At 40.2% G+C, this 15,717-nt stretch overlaps 1 protein-coding gene across 1 annotated transcript in view; it reads right to left on the reverse strand.

Annotated features, from left to right (window-relative positions):
* The window catches only part of nolo (ADAMTS-like no long nerve cord), a 196,536-nt gene that overhangs the window by 141,296 nt on the left and 39,523 nt on the right, over positions 1 to 15,717 (reverse strand). Inside the window, exon 2 of the mRNA XM_028304071.1 lies at positions 12,897 to 12,992. Within this exon, the coding sequence (XP_028159872.1) occupies positions 12,897 to 12,992 (96 nt within the window). The remainder of the gene's footprint in view (positions 1 to 12,896; positions 12,993 to 15,717) is intronic.

Below are 15,717 nucleotides of genomic sequence, written 5' to 3' on the forward strand. Positions count from 1 at the left end.
ATCATAAAGGTAGCAGGAAGGCGCTGGACGCAGGCTGCTACCAACCGGGCAACATGGAAGGCATTAGAGGAGACCTATGTTCAGCAGTGGACGTCTTATGGCTGAGATGATGATGATGATCTCTCTCGCTCTTATCGAGATGCTGGTATAAGTGACAGAGTAAGCACTTAATTACTAAATAATAATGTGGAGTAAGTAAGTAAAGCCTGGTCTCTGAGCACGTAGAATTTTGTCCAATGACCCCAAGCTACCCATCCTTATCGCTCGCGCGTAACTATGTTGCTGTCGCGCTCGCCCACTCACTGCGGGCGCCCGTCGAACAGTCGCGACAGCAATAGAATTACGCGCGAACGATAAGGATGGGTAGCTTGGGGTTAATGGACAAAATTCTACGTGGTCAGAGACCAGATTATAGACTCAAGACGAGTTATAGCGTTTTTCTTAGCCCTTCCTTGCCTTATGCTATTTTAAAAATCGCAGATCTATGTCACCGGCACCACACATCCGCACTGTACATTATATTGTATTCTTTGTAACGCACATTCACATTTCATGTTCAACCCATTTTCCCCATTGTCGTGTACGTCTCCCTTTATTATAGGCATTGTTGGAAATTTCCCCGCTTTATGGAAATATTTTTGCGTAACGGAGACTATTTTTTTCCATTTTTCCCTTTTCATAACGGAGATATGGAGCTGTGAACAACCGATGAATGAGAGTAATCGAATACGTCGATAATGATGTTCGATTGAGTATGTTTAGGGAATAAGATTGTTGAATAATCCCATCAAATGTTGAACGTAATAAATCAAAACCCCCGCCTTAACAACTTTATGTAAAATTTTGCCATGACAATTATGGGTAACACTTTGAAAATTAAAAAAATAAAACCGACTCCAAAAAACCTACACTAAAAAGTAAAAAAATAATTACTAATTACCTACTTATTTATTAGGACGAATTAATATTTATGTAGGTATACCATGATTGATACTTCTGGAGCGCGGTATCAGGTGGGTGATATACTGCGTAATCGAATCAGAAATGACGAGATCCGCAGGAGAACCAAAGTGACCGACATAGCTCGCAGAATTGCTAAAATCAAGTGGCAGTGGGCGGGGCACATAGCTCGAAGAGCTGATAGCCGCTGGGGCAGGAAAGTTCTTGAGTGGCGACCACGGGCTGGAAGACGTAGCGTGGGCAGGCCTCCTACTAGGTGGACCGACGATCTGGTAAAGGTCGCGGGAAGAGCCTGGATGCGGGCAGCGCAGGACCGTGCATTGTGGAAAACCTTGGAGGAGGCCTTTGTCCAGCAGTGGACGTCATTTGGCTAAAACGAACTAATGTAATGTGATTACACAGTCGTGCTCCAAATTATCTACTAAAATCTCTAGTTGTCTACCTGAAGTGATGTCCACCTCGGGCTGACTCAGCGCATAGCGCAGCAGGAATGGCGATGCCTGTGTTCTGGATGCCGGTCTCGATGGAGATAGCGAGTGCATCCTTATGTTGTACTGATGATGGTCTCTAACACGGGACTATTCCTACCTCTCGTTCTCACCGCTGCAACTCCTGTGTAGCCAGGATCTACAGCTTGACCGCCAATAAAAAGCCCAACCAATGAAGGTCAAGTTTGTCCCGGGAGAAAGTTAAACTGTCATTGGTCCCGCAACGAAATTAATGAGGGCTATCGTATTTATACTTAACAGTTGGCACCCCTGGCGATTGACAGGACCTTACTCTACAGTGGCGCCATCTTGATGAGTGCAAATGCGATAGTCCTCCTACCACTTTCGCGCTCACCAGTTGGCGCCACTGTCTTCGCTACTAGCAAGTGACAGGACCTTACTCTACAGTGGCGCCAACTGGTGAGCGCTAAAACGATAGCCCTCATTAGAAGAACATATAGGAGGAGTTCGAAGTTAAGGTTCGTCTTCCCTCCATTGTAAAGCGGATGACAGGTGATAAGTTACCTAGATGTCCATCCTAGACTGCATCCCACTTAACATCAGGTGCGATTGTGGTCAAATACCTGCCTTGTTATGCATAAAAAAAAAACAAATGGTTTCTAGTCACCTGTAGTGATGTCCGCCTCAGGCTGACTCAGCGCATAGCGCAGCAGGAAGATGGCGATGCCTGTGTTCTGGATGCCGGTCTCGATGGAGATGGCGAGCGCGTCCTTATGCGGCCGCTTGAAGATCCGCGCGAGCGCGTAGCCGAACATATAGCCGAGCCACGGGATTCCCATGCCCGCTACTACTATCTGTTGAAGGAAGGAATATGTTACGGAATAAAAGAACACATATATTTTATGACTAGCGGCCGCCCGCGACTTCGTACGCGTGGATCCCGTTTTAGCCCTTAGGGGTGGAGTTTCGTAAATTCCTTTCTTAGCGGATGCCTACGTCATAACATCTACCTGCATGCCACATTTCAGCCCGATCCGTCCAGTGGTTTGGGCTGTGCGTTGATAGATCTGGGGGCACGGCAGTGCCCCCACCAAGTCGAGCAAAAAAGCGGCACGGCCGTACCATCCTTTTCTCGAAGCAATTCAGGCCATTTTCGACNTTATAAAGTGCAATAATCAAAAACATATTCTTTAAAAAATAAGTCCTTGAAATTATACGTCTCAACACTACAAAGTAGTATATTTCATCTCAAAATCCTTCTTCTTTCTTTCTATTTCTTCACAACTCCGAAACAAACGATTTTTGGCCAAATTTTATTATATTTATAACAAAATACCCTATGACGGGATTCCGTGCGTGACTGTTTTTGCATGCGACTGACCGGAATATTTAAAAGGTCGACTCTGGAGGTCTATTCTCAAACATGTTCGTATTTTATTCGATAGTTATTAAGTTATTTATGTAATCTTTAATGCCATATTGTGGTCCATAAGGCGAACTTAGTGCCACTGACTGACTCACTCACTCATCACGAAATCTCAGAAACTACAAGTGCTAGGAGTCTCAAATTTTGTATGGGAGTTCTTTTTAAAACGTAGGTGCTCACTAAGTCAGGATTTTGCAACATTCAACCCCTAAGAGGGTAAAACGGGATCCACGCGTACGAAGTCGCGGACGGCCGCTAGTTCTTTTTTTTTTTATGCATAACAAGGCAGTTATAGCAACAAAGGCTTTCAAATAAAGATAGAGTCTAAAATTACAGAGTAGGACCCCAGGTCAGCAGGTTTTTAACGCTTAAGTTTCAGCTGAATTTTGGGATGCTATTGGGATTTGAGTTATGTGTGATATGTGAAACGGATTTAGATGAAACCAGGCGTTTTGTCAAGGGAATGTGTTGCTAGTAGGAAGAAGTATAGCCGTACCATTTTTCATCTGTGTACTTTCTTTTGTCCGTATTTTTGGGGCAATTATATCACTGTGATGGAAGAATATAATAGTTTTCTTCTATCTTGAGGTTTTAATTACAAACTTACAATCAAATTATACGCTACCATCAGGACCTGATGAGGTCGAACAAGATATTTACTACTCTGGTGTACTCTCAACACTATCAGGCCATTGAAGCGTATCTATAATAGAGATGTTTCTTGGGTAAAAAGCAAGATTATCGTCACGTATTTTCCACTTATTCAAACTAATGAAAATGGAAAGAGATAAAGCGCGCCAAAGTTCAAAAGATGAGGCCCGTGACGTCAAGGCATGCTTAAAAGTGTAGCACTTTGTGAAGTCACGCGGAACCTCAATGTATCATAACTTCGTAATTACTTGTTTGATTGACAAATAAAAATACACGTGTCCAATATTTTATTGATAATGTGATTGACGGACTAAAATAATAAAAGCTTTACTAAACTGTTGTCAATATTCATATAAAATCATTCCTAAATCTAAGTTAAACTGTATCCAAACGCATTCGCACTAAAGCGCCAATTTCCGTTTTTTTTTGCGATACAAAGAGAAACAAGCAACCATTTAGGAACGTTTTCTCACAAAATAACTTACGGTAACGAGAAACAATGTTACAAAGAAAAGGTGTGTTATGTTATATAACATACAAAAAGGTGTTTCTCAAAACGAATGTTCGGTGCGATTTTTGCTACATATTTTGCCTTTCTTGATTTACAGATGCTGTTGCGTGCATGTCTCTGAAGAAAATAACTAGTTCTATTTATCAAAAGCACAAATTGAAATACCTACGTTTCCAGGTCGATAACAGTGAGGTTGATTGGTTCTCCATAGAAATGTTTGTCTTCAATTACCTACATCCTTCAAAACTTTATTTTTTTTTATAGTTACTGCTGTGCGTTTAAACTTGTTTATCAGCGAATTAGGCGAAAAAAAACAATTTTTTCTTTTTTTCTGATATAAAGTGTCAAAGCTACATTCATATTTATTTTTCTGTGGATTGTTAAAAAAATATAAATGGTCATGCCATCAGTCATATCATCAAGGGACTGCTAGAATAGTCCATATTATTATAAAAAGTTAATAAAGAAAGAAAGAAAGATACATTTATTACAATGGACATCACACAAATACAGGCAATTACATAGACATGACAGTGGCACATAATAATAAAAGAAGAAAAAATAAAAACAAGAGTAAACTGAGCAGTGCCACCCATTCACCAACAAGATGCCCACTGCAACGGGACCCCACTCAGCATATGCCGTGGCCCACGGTGACGAAGGCCACGGCGCTGGTTTTCAGTGTGCCCCAATACTTAATACTTAATACTTTATTCTTAAAAAACATAGGTTCAAAAAAACAGTCAAAATAGACAAAATACTTTAGTGACTAATAAATCCAAAGAGAAATTGGAGCCTACCATTTGCGACAAAAAACCCGTCTCCAAACATGAATTGAAGCTCAATGCTGAATCAAAACTCAGAAACCCATTCAGGTGTTCCACCATACATTTTTTTAACTGACACCTACCACTTTATAGATCGAGCTCAGAGAAAATGGCGGTGGAAATACGTGACACTAAATAAATAACGGCCTGAGTGAGTATTTGTGGAGGCTGTCATTTTTAGGGGTCCGTGGGACAACGTGAATTTGTGCTCTGAGCTTTCCACCTGGTTATTATGGTGGTTTTGATGAATGGTTTTTAAAATGTGTTGAAAAAGCTAGCATAGGAAGAAAAGGCTCATCGCCCTTTGGAAAAGAACAAAGCATCACCATTCTGATGGACAGACGTCCTGATTAAACATATTAGAACTTGTATTTCATATTTGGGTCTTTGGGAACTCATTTAATTAAATCTGACATAGATAGGTAGGTAGGTACTCTTAAATTCTTTGTTTCCTATAGGTCGTCTAAGTGCCTAGTACTGAGCACTGATTTTGATTTGATATCAGGTACGAGTATTAAATGATCGCTTATGTAGGGCGTTATCGTTCAAAATTTGCAATACTTTGCGGTGTTGTTCTTAGAAAAAAAGTCAATATTCTCCAGTTTAGTATACATTTATAGCGGAGGACTAAGGCACCCCAGGATGATCTGGTGTGCCTCCCAGGATATTTTGGTACCCATTTGAAGATGAAAGATGTACGAATGATGATGATGAATACAGATGCGCCAGCGAGTACTAATTTGCAACTTTTGTCACCCACTAATGCTTGGCACCCGGGGCGGACCGCCCCCACCGCCCCCTCCTTACGCCGCTAGTGGATCCAAAAACAGCCCTAGGTAAAATGTGCAATTGCAACGTTGCTATTTACCATCTTAAAATAAAATGGTTGCAAGGTAAAATCCTAAAATTGTTACTAAGTAAATAAATACACGCCTCTACATACGGAATATCCACACCAAGATGCTTTGCGCACTTCACAGTCACATTTGACTGAGAATTTTGTCGCAGTTACATGCAAAGCAAGTCGTCCACATGTTGCGTTCTTCTGGCGTGCGTTTAACGCCACAGACTTGCAGATTCAAGAAAAAGAAGTTACCAGAATTATTGTAATAGAAACGTTTTATCTTACATTGCTTTTTTATGAAAAATCTAATCTTTGAACAAATAAATAAAGGTATTTTTCTACAACTCGGTTTGTGTTCCACTTCGTTATGAATTCATCTTCGAACAATTTAATTCTCTCCTTTTTGGCAATGATTTTATACTAATATGTCCATATGTTTGTAGAAAGATAAAGGTGATTTGAAGAGAGAGATCGTACTGGAACTTGACCCTATGCTAAAGTTAATTTAGTTACTTCAATGTCGGTACTTGGATCTTTGGATCTCTCTCGCTCTTATGAAGATGCTGGTTCCAGTGAAGCGCATATTTAGCAGAGTAAGTAGCTCTACAAATAAGTGTATCTTTAAGAGAAGCTGTAGCGTTCTGCTAAGTCACTTTCTGTTAATGCGAACCTTAACTTCGAACTCCTCCTATGTTCTTCTGATTAATTTCGTTGCGGGTCCAATGACAGTTTAACTTTCCCCCGGGACAAACTTGACCTTCACTGGTTGGGTTTTTATTGGAGGTCAAGCTGTAGATCCTGGCTACACAGGAGTTGCAGCGCGCGGTGGGAACGAGAGGTTAAATAGTCGCGTTTCTGCTAATGCGTTTACTTGGGTTTTGAAAATCGCAGGTCTATGTCACCGGCACCACACATCCGCGCTGTACATTATATTGTATTCTTTGTAACGCACATTCACATTTCATGTTCAACCCATTTTCCCCATTGTCGTGTACGTCTCCCTTTATTATAGGCATTGTTGGAAATTTCCCCGCTTTATGGAAATATTTTTGCGTAACGGAGACTATTTTTTTCCATTTTCCCCTTTTCATAACGGAGATACGGAGCTGTGAACAACCGATGAATGAGAGTAATCGAATACGTCGATAATGATGTTCGATTGAATGTGTTTAGGGAATGGGATTGTTGAATAAACCCATCAAATGTTGAACGTAATAAATCAAAACCCCCGCCTTAACAACCTTATGTAAAATTTTGCCAAGACAATTATGGGTAACACTTTGAAAAAATATCAGATCTCATGTAGAGTCAAGCTTCTAATGCTACACGATATGACTCTATAAGCCCTAACTTCACAAACTCAACATATTATTTGGTCAAAATTAATGTGACTGGGCCGTTAAGATAGCGTCTTGACAGATTTGTCAAAGAACACTATCACATGGTGTTCCATTACCATAAGTATGTAATCCAGCAATTCCAGCATTAATCTATTCATTTTTGTCACAACTAGGAAAAACTTCCACATTTTTTGATGATTTTGCCAAAAATACTGACTCTTTTATAATGCGAACAGGAATTCCCAGGAAGGATGGGACTGGAATTCCCTGCCTGCTGCTGTCTTTCCCGAATACTATAGTCCGGGCCTTTACAAGGCGAGAGTGAATAGGCACTTACAGGGCAGGTACCATCCTAGACTGCATCTCACTTAACACCAGGTGCGATTGTTTAAATACCTCCCTTGTGCATAAAAAAGTTACATTAGCGGATGCGACTTATAACTGAGATACAAGTACTAATCCTATGAGTACGTTATCAATCGCCAAGTCGTCCCACATATCTCCACAGAATTTAATTNAATGAAAAACGATATACGTGCCTATAAAATTTGAGGGTTGCCCTCGATTTCCCTAGGATCTCATCATCAGATCCTAATTTGGTGACAATGGGACCACCTCGGAAGTGTACCCTATCGAACAAAAAAGAATTTTGAAAATCGGTCTACAATTGACGGAGTAATCGGTGAACATACATAGAAAAAAAAATACATACAGTCGAACATATAACCTCCTCCTTTTTTGAAGTCGGTTAAAAATATCAGATATAGAGTCAAGCCACAGAATAATAATAAGTACTTCTAATGGAATAGAATAGAATAGAATAGAAAACTTTTTATTTGCAAGAAAGGTATACAAGCAGGTAAGACATAGATTAAAACAGAAAGAAATAAACAAGTGGACAATTAACTGCTTGTGCCCCTCTGACAAAAAGGCACCCGCTCAGCGTACATCAAGACCGCCAGGGCTTGTCTTGAAACTGATTTTCAGCGGGGGCCCTCTGTTGTCACGGCGTACCCCTGCTGACGGAGATGCAACTAATGCTACACGATATGACTCTATAAGCCCTAACTTCACAAACTCAACATATTATTTGGTCAAAATTAATGTGACTTGACCGTTTAGATCGCATCTTGGTAGATTTGTCAAAGAACACTCTATCAAATAGTGTTCCATTACCATAAGTAGGTAATCCAGCAATTCCAGCATTCATCTTTATATTCATTTTTGTCTCAACTAGGAAAAACTTCCACATTATTTGATGATTTTGCCAAAAATACTGACTTTTATAATGCGAACAGCTAGGGACTGGAATTCCCTGCCTGCTGCTGTCTTTCCCGAAGACTTTAGGCTGGGTTGCACCATCTTACTTTGACTTTAAGAAACGTCAAAAATCTGTCAAATTCCATACAAAAAACGCCGGTTATCGTTTACCTAGTTACAAAGTTAGGTGGTGCAACTCAGCCTAAGAGTATAATCCGGGCCTTTTCAAGGCGAGAGTGAATAGGCACTTACAGGGCATGTACCATCCTAGACTGCATCTCACTTAACACCAGGTGCGATTGTGGTCAAATACCTCCCTTGTACATAAAAAGGTTACATTGGTGGATGCGATTTATAACTAAGATACAAGTAATCCTATGAGTACGTTGTCAATCGCCAAGTCGTCCCACATATTTCCAGAATTTAATTAAAAGGCTTCATTTCAAAAAACGAATGATCCACGCCAATAAAGCCCAACAAGATTATATTATCAAGACCCAATACGAGCAATTCAATTCGGCGGCGCTAAACAGCCCAATAAAACAGCGCGTCCGACACACATTCGAATTTACAATCAAACGTAGCCTGTGTCGAACTCGGGATGTGGTGTAAGGCACGAGAACTTCGCTTCGAAATAACTGTATGACATCAACATTTTAGTCACAGGACGTCCACTAAACATAGGCCTCCCCCAATGACTTCCACATCACACGGTTGGTAACGGCCTGCATCCAGCGCCTTCCTACGCCTACTTACGGTAGAACCTAATAACATGAAACAATCTAATTGCACCAGCCCCCGCAGATTAGCGTATCATCTGAATCATCTCTACATTGTCGATATTCCACCAGCTCGCTTTTATGATGCGAACAGCTAGAGACTCAAATTTGCTGCTTACTGCTATTTTTCTCGACAGCTTAGTCCGGCCCTCTTCAAGGCGAGAGTGATAGGCATTTAGTGGGCAGATAAATACCACTCTAGACTGCATCTCACTTAACATCGGGTCTGTTTAGAAAAAACATTATGGGCCTAAAATTTGTCGTGGTTTGATCCATGCCAGTCAGTCAGAATTTTGCTAGATCCTTAAATAGTGAAACTAGAACACCCAGAAGATTTCTTAATAAATCAATGAACACTAAACTTGCACTTAAGGACAAAACTAGCTGGCCCAGCGAATTATATGACAGCTGACTATCCTAAAACTTGCAACTAAACTTATCAGATGTAGAAGCAAGTTTGTGAATCTTCAAGTCATCGCTCTCTCTTGTGTTTGGCCCCCCCGCGTGCCACTATGAAACAACAACAGCATATGCAAATTCGTACCGAGGCCAACTCCAATTTGTCAACTGTGGCCTGCTATACCCGCTTTAATCCCTTAACCCTTAACCCAAGGGGGTAAGGTTCAAAATAGAGAGTGCCATTGCCTCGGCGTCAAAGAAAAGCATGATTGTGGATGTTCCAGACTTTCCCTTAGTTTTTTTGGCGTTTGGTTTTACCTTTTACATTGGAACTGGCTTTGTAATGGATTGGCTTTTGCCAATATGATTGAGCTTAAGTGCTGTTTATGTCTGCTTTAGTTTCTTCTTCTTTTTTGATGATGTTGGCAATACACGTCGAGGGCTAAAAAAAAATGAGACCAAGTAATGATTTAATGAAGGATGATAGATGATACCCCTTCCCACCCTTTGAGTCTCGTTATGATTTAGTTTACTGAGATAGACTACAGATAGGGTTGCCAGGGTCAAATTCACAAAAGCCGGACTCTGTGCTTCATTTGGCAGGTAAAAGCCAGACATACCTTTCATAGCCAACATCACTGCAAATAGCGTCATAGCTAATGAGAGTGCTATCATTTTCGAATTAGCATTATTCTGTGACTTGAGTTTCGACTGGCGCGGCAGCCACATAAAAGCCTGGCCACCCTAACTACAGGTATAGATCTGACCTGACTGATAGTGGTATCTACTTAGTACTACTAATTTTCACAATAGCCAATTTATCAATATAAACAAATGCAGGTAATGGAGTTTTGAGCCAAATTGTATCTCGCAAGGTGCAAATGCTTGTGTTATGAGTTTGTGTAATAATCATAACTTACATTTAACATTATTTACATTTAATCCACTGTCTCGTCACCATTAATAGGTACCGAGTTGTAAAACTGACAAATGGTGCGATTATTTGTGAAAATTCCAAGTATAAAGCCGCAAATTAATGTTCTTTAAAACAGACACAATATGACAACACCAGCTGTGGCGTTCTAACGTAGTTTTAATCAATCTGAACTCGTATTTATAAAAGCGAAAGGTCACTCACTCATCATGAAATTTCAGCAACTACAAGTGCTAGGAGTCTCAAATTTTCCATGGGGGTTCCTTTTAGAACGTAGGTGCTCACTAAGACGGGATTTTACGAAACTCCACACTAAGTGGATAAAACGGGATCCACGCGTACAAAGTCGCGGGTGGCCAGTACTTAATAGGTTATGCAGTCATCATCATCATCATTTCAGCCATAGGATGTCCACTGCTGAACATGGGCCTCCTCCAATGCTTTCCACGTTGATCGATTGGTAGCGGCCTGCGTCCAGCGCTTATGCAGTAACAGATCTTAAGTATTAACATGAGTCCCTTATAACCTGCCAATGGGACTAATAGGAGCAAATTAATCATTTTTACAACGGACCCAACATCAGGTGAACATTATGGCGTTGTTATGGAGTTGTAATGTGAGCTATTTTGCTACAATNGTTACAATATACATCGATGTCCTTACTAGGGATGTTATGGATTATGCAGTGTGGGTTATGGATACGGTTACGGATATAGGAATAATATTATACCGGTTTCGGTTACGGTTACGGATATTTTTTTATTTCGGATATCCGAAAGTTTCGGTTACGGTTACGGATATTCTGTGCTTTAGAATGCAAATAGTTGTCCAACACGGTTCATTCAAAATTGGCATTATAAAGATAAATCAGGCTGTTATGCCTTTACATATTATTTTAATGCTATACAGAAAAACAATTTAAACTGCCTACATCCGAAACTATCTGAAACTTTTGAATCGGTTATGGTTTATTTTTTTATTTCGGATATCCGAAAGTTTCGGTTACGGTTACGGATATCCATAACATCCCTGGTGCTTACTGTACATCGAATTGATCTCTGTAACACAAGACACATGTGTCACCACAACAACTCATGCTGGGAGTTGAAATTCAAGCGGCTGTTGAGCACTTCAATCACTCTGACGTCACAGGGTGTCGAATGACGACTGTGACAAATTACACCCGATCCGAGGGCGATTTACATAGAGAGGTTGTAACATAGTTGATAGTAAAGGCACATTCCGCCTCTGTGGTCTAATGGTAAGACCACCTGCTTCAGACGCAGAGGTCCCGGGTTCGATACCCAGTGGGGGCAGATTTTTCTGTTCGGTTTGGTTGGTGGTAGGCTTGTTCTAAGTCCGCCTGGCTAGCTACCACCATCTTACCTAAGTCTGTCGCCATAACAACAATATTAACAGCATTGTTGTGTTCTAGCAGTTAGCCCTATATTTCACCGGGACACCATGGCGGCGCAACCAGTCGCCGGCTACCAACAAAATGTATGCAGCTTTGCGCAACCAAATGGACACTAGGTGAGTAACTCTCTATAGAGCTGTATACATTTTGTTGGTAGCGGCGACTAGTTGCGCCGCCATGGTGTCCCGGTGAAATAATATAGCCCTTAGAGGTAAGGTAGCCAGTTCCTCCGTGGTTGAGGATTCCGGATAAAGCTCGCTTCCACCTTCGACCTGATCGTCACATACTATCAGGTGAGATACAGGCCAAGAGCTTCCTTGTTGTGGATAAAAAAAGTCAATGGGATATTCAAGAAGCTATGATAGTTTGAGTGATATCAAAATAAAAAGCTGTCATAAATAATGGAGATTATGGTAAAACGGAGGGTTATTCCCAAAGGTCCACAGCTCTCTTGTTTTCAAAAAGTGTAACTTCATACTTTGATTCCCAACGGGTCCACGACATTAAAAACAGGGGTTTACAGCTTATTCCTTGTTAGATGGTTATTGATTACCTCCTTACTAATATTTGTATAAGAAGGAAGATTAAGCTAAAAATAAAAGTTGTTGACTAGATTGCTAGAAAGAGTAAATAGTGAGACAGTTTTTACATTATTCAAAAGTGGGCTTTTATAAGTATACGAATTTTCGCTCGCAGTTTTGTTCTCGTTAAACTTTGAAATCCCTTTCGGGTCGGTTTTAAGGGTCATCATCATCATCTCATTTCAGTCACAGGACGTCCACTGCTGAACATAGGCCTCCCCCAATGATTTCCATAACGATAGGTTGGTAGCAGCCTGCATCCAGTGCCTTTCTGATTATACTCAGCATTATTATAATTGTGTCATCCAGTATAATTGACTTTGATACCTCATTATCATCATCATTTTAGCCTAAAGACGTCCACTGCGAAACATAGGCCTCCCCCAATGATTTTCATGTTGATCGATTGATAGCGGCCTGCGTCCAGCGCCTTCCTGCTACCTTTATGATGTCGTCGGTCCACCTCCACCTCTTGATACCTACTTATAAAAAAACAATTGAAAGTAAAGCAGTTTTACCTTCCCATGGTGTGTGGTGTTGTCATGCGTCTCGATCAGCTCGGGGTCTTCGGTGGAAACATCATGGCCGTGCCTGTGCGAGGCAGCTGTCAGGACCTGGAACAACGGAGACAATGTTTGAATTCTAAATATTTTTGTTGCAAAGTCACCCCTATTACAATCACGTAAGATGGCAGTTTGGATGTTGATGTACCATCGACCATCGTTTGTAATTTCTAAGCTATTTTTACAGACTCCTTGACATTTACGTTTTGGGAATCACAAGCGTTTGGAGTTTTAATGAAGGAGGCGTAGTTTTCATGTCAAACTGCAAAGAAGGTTGGTTTTTGTTTATAGAACAACTGTGACCTATTGCAAGCCTCATATAAATGAAAAATTGAAGAAAACACCAACGCGGTTTTATCGCTAGGAAGACTTTTCTTCCAGACAACCTCAGGAAACGACAGTTCTTCATAAAACTCATAAAAAAAATTATGTTTGCAAGTAGGAATTTAAAAATCACTTTTACATGTCCCAGTATAAACCCTACCACTGCTTCAGGACAATAAATGGGCCAGTGCAGCACAAGAAACTCAGTCATTGTTGTCAGTGAAAAAGAGTTTTCAAGGGTTTACAGATGCGACAGCCATCTACGAATGTCATTAAATGATTAAATTCTCACTCATCATCATTTATTTGTAAGAAAAGCGCTTATTATAACACGTCATTGGCCATTGGTATCAGTATGATAATAAATGATTGATGATGCGTTAAATTGTGAATTATCATAGTGCGTTTAAGTTCGTAGCTAAAGAGAGCATAATAGCGCAATGTTAAAACATTTTCTCGTAGCTAGAGCGAGCGTAAATTGTATCGACAAAACGCGTATAATATTTTTCATTTATGTATTCATATAATATTTATTTTATGTATTTTTATGTAAGTAGGTGTATTAATTTTTGTGCATGTTAATTTTTGCGCCGCCTTAGCATCTCTGCTCGACCCGTGGTTGGCTGGTAGAGAATGCCACTCGGCATTAAGTCCGCCACTGTACTCTGATTTTGTGCAAAATAAACTTTTGCAATATAGTTCTTTTACGAATAACTCTTATAGTTGTTTATTTACAGTGACCTCCGACATCCGACCCGAACAATTTTAAGTAAGTAGGTATACGGCAGTGCACTGGCTTCACGCCAAACTTAGTGCATGAGATAATGCAGTATTTCGTCCAGATTATTAGATAAGAAACGGAACGAGCTAGGTGTGGCGATGACAGCACCGATAGCGAATAATATTTTGTCATATAACAGTTTATAGGACTATTTCCACTTATTCTGTTCCCGTTGCAACTCCTGTATAGCCAGGATCTACAGCTTGACCGCCAATAAAAACCCAACCAGTGAAGGCCAAATTTGTCCCGGGGGAAAGTTAAACTGTCATTGGACCCGTAACGCAGTTAATCGACTTTCAGTTTGGTGCGAATACTACTATAGTATAACAGTATCGTCAGAGACAAATATGCGAATATTAGGCCACCCTAACCTGTCTGGACAGCGTGGTGAGTGAACCCAACCTCCTTTTGCCTCTAGTACAAAAAAGAGTCTTGCTCCTGCATAGGATACTAATTGACCTGATGATGATATTGAAGTATCCATTGCCATGTCTGTTTTGTCTCAAGTTAAAAGCATGTGGCATGATAGATCACATCTTTTGGATGAAATTGTAATCAAGAACGAACCTGAAAAACAAAAAAGTAAATAGAGATATTTCACTTAGAATAAATTAAGCACCATCATTTTAAACATGATATCACGAGAAGCATTGAACCCATAGTTTATGAAACTTGATAGGTTATATAAGTTCTTAAATTAGCACGTTTCATGTTGAAAACAAATGCATTTAATTAATAGTAAAACAAAAAGCAAGGTATCATTCGTAAAAATAATATTCATTCCATATTTCGTTATTCGGCAAATACAAAGTTTACTGCACAACAAAAACCGATAAGCCTATCGCCGCTCACACGGTTGCACCTAGGGTTGTCATCTACAAAAGTTGCTAAAATCTGAAATAGTATTTCAGATTTCGCTTGAAATTAATTGAACACTTCAGGCTGACTTTCACACACAGCGTCAACCAGTTTAGAAAGTCCAACATTTGGAAAAATAGTTTAAGCCAACGTTTTTGAGGCAATGTAGAAAATTTCATTAAAACTACTACTACAGCAATTGTTTTTTATAATCCTAGTTATAAGTCTTCTAAGTCTAAAAAGAAAATCTCGCAAACATGTAAATAACTAAAACTTGAGATTACTGAGCTGAGACGTTTCTGTCTCTGTTCGAGTCTACTTTACTTCTTGCTTTAAATCCTTTTCGATATGTAGATAAGTTAAAATAGAAAATAGGGCCGGTTCAAGCTAGACGTCTGGTCAGCGTGAGATCATTCTCATTCTCGGGTAAAATAGAGAGGGTCGTCCGCCTGCAGTGACTAAAATTAATTATTGAACTGGTAAAAATTATGAAGTAAGACTATGTCTAAAGTCCGGAGACTACCGGACAAAACCGAACGAATGCGGACGCACAGCAACACTAACACCACAGCTCTTGCAGCGCACGTGCACTTATTAAATTAAAGAGAGTCGTCTGGAACTGCAGTGTCTAAATGATCAGGTAATGATGATGAAGTTAAACTACGTCTAAAGACCGGACACTACCGGACAAAACCGGACGAATTCGGACACACAGCAGCCCTAGCACCACAGCTCTCGCAGCGCACGTGCACTGATTAAATTAAAGAGAGTCGTCTGGAACTGCAGTGTCTAAATGATCAAGTTAATGATTAG

This window comes from Ostrinia furnacalis, unplaced genomic scaffold, assembly GCF_004193835.3.
Source record: "Ostrinia furnacalis isolate ACB-3 unplaced genomic scaffold, ASM419383v2 OfSCF1370, whole genome shotgun sequence".
NCBI classification, from domain to species: Eukaryota; Metazoa; Arthropoda; class Insecta; order Lepidoptera; family Crambidae; genus Ostrinia; species Ostrinia furnacalis.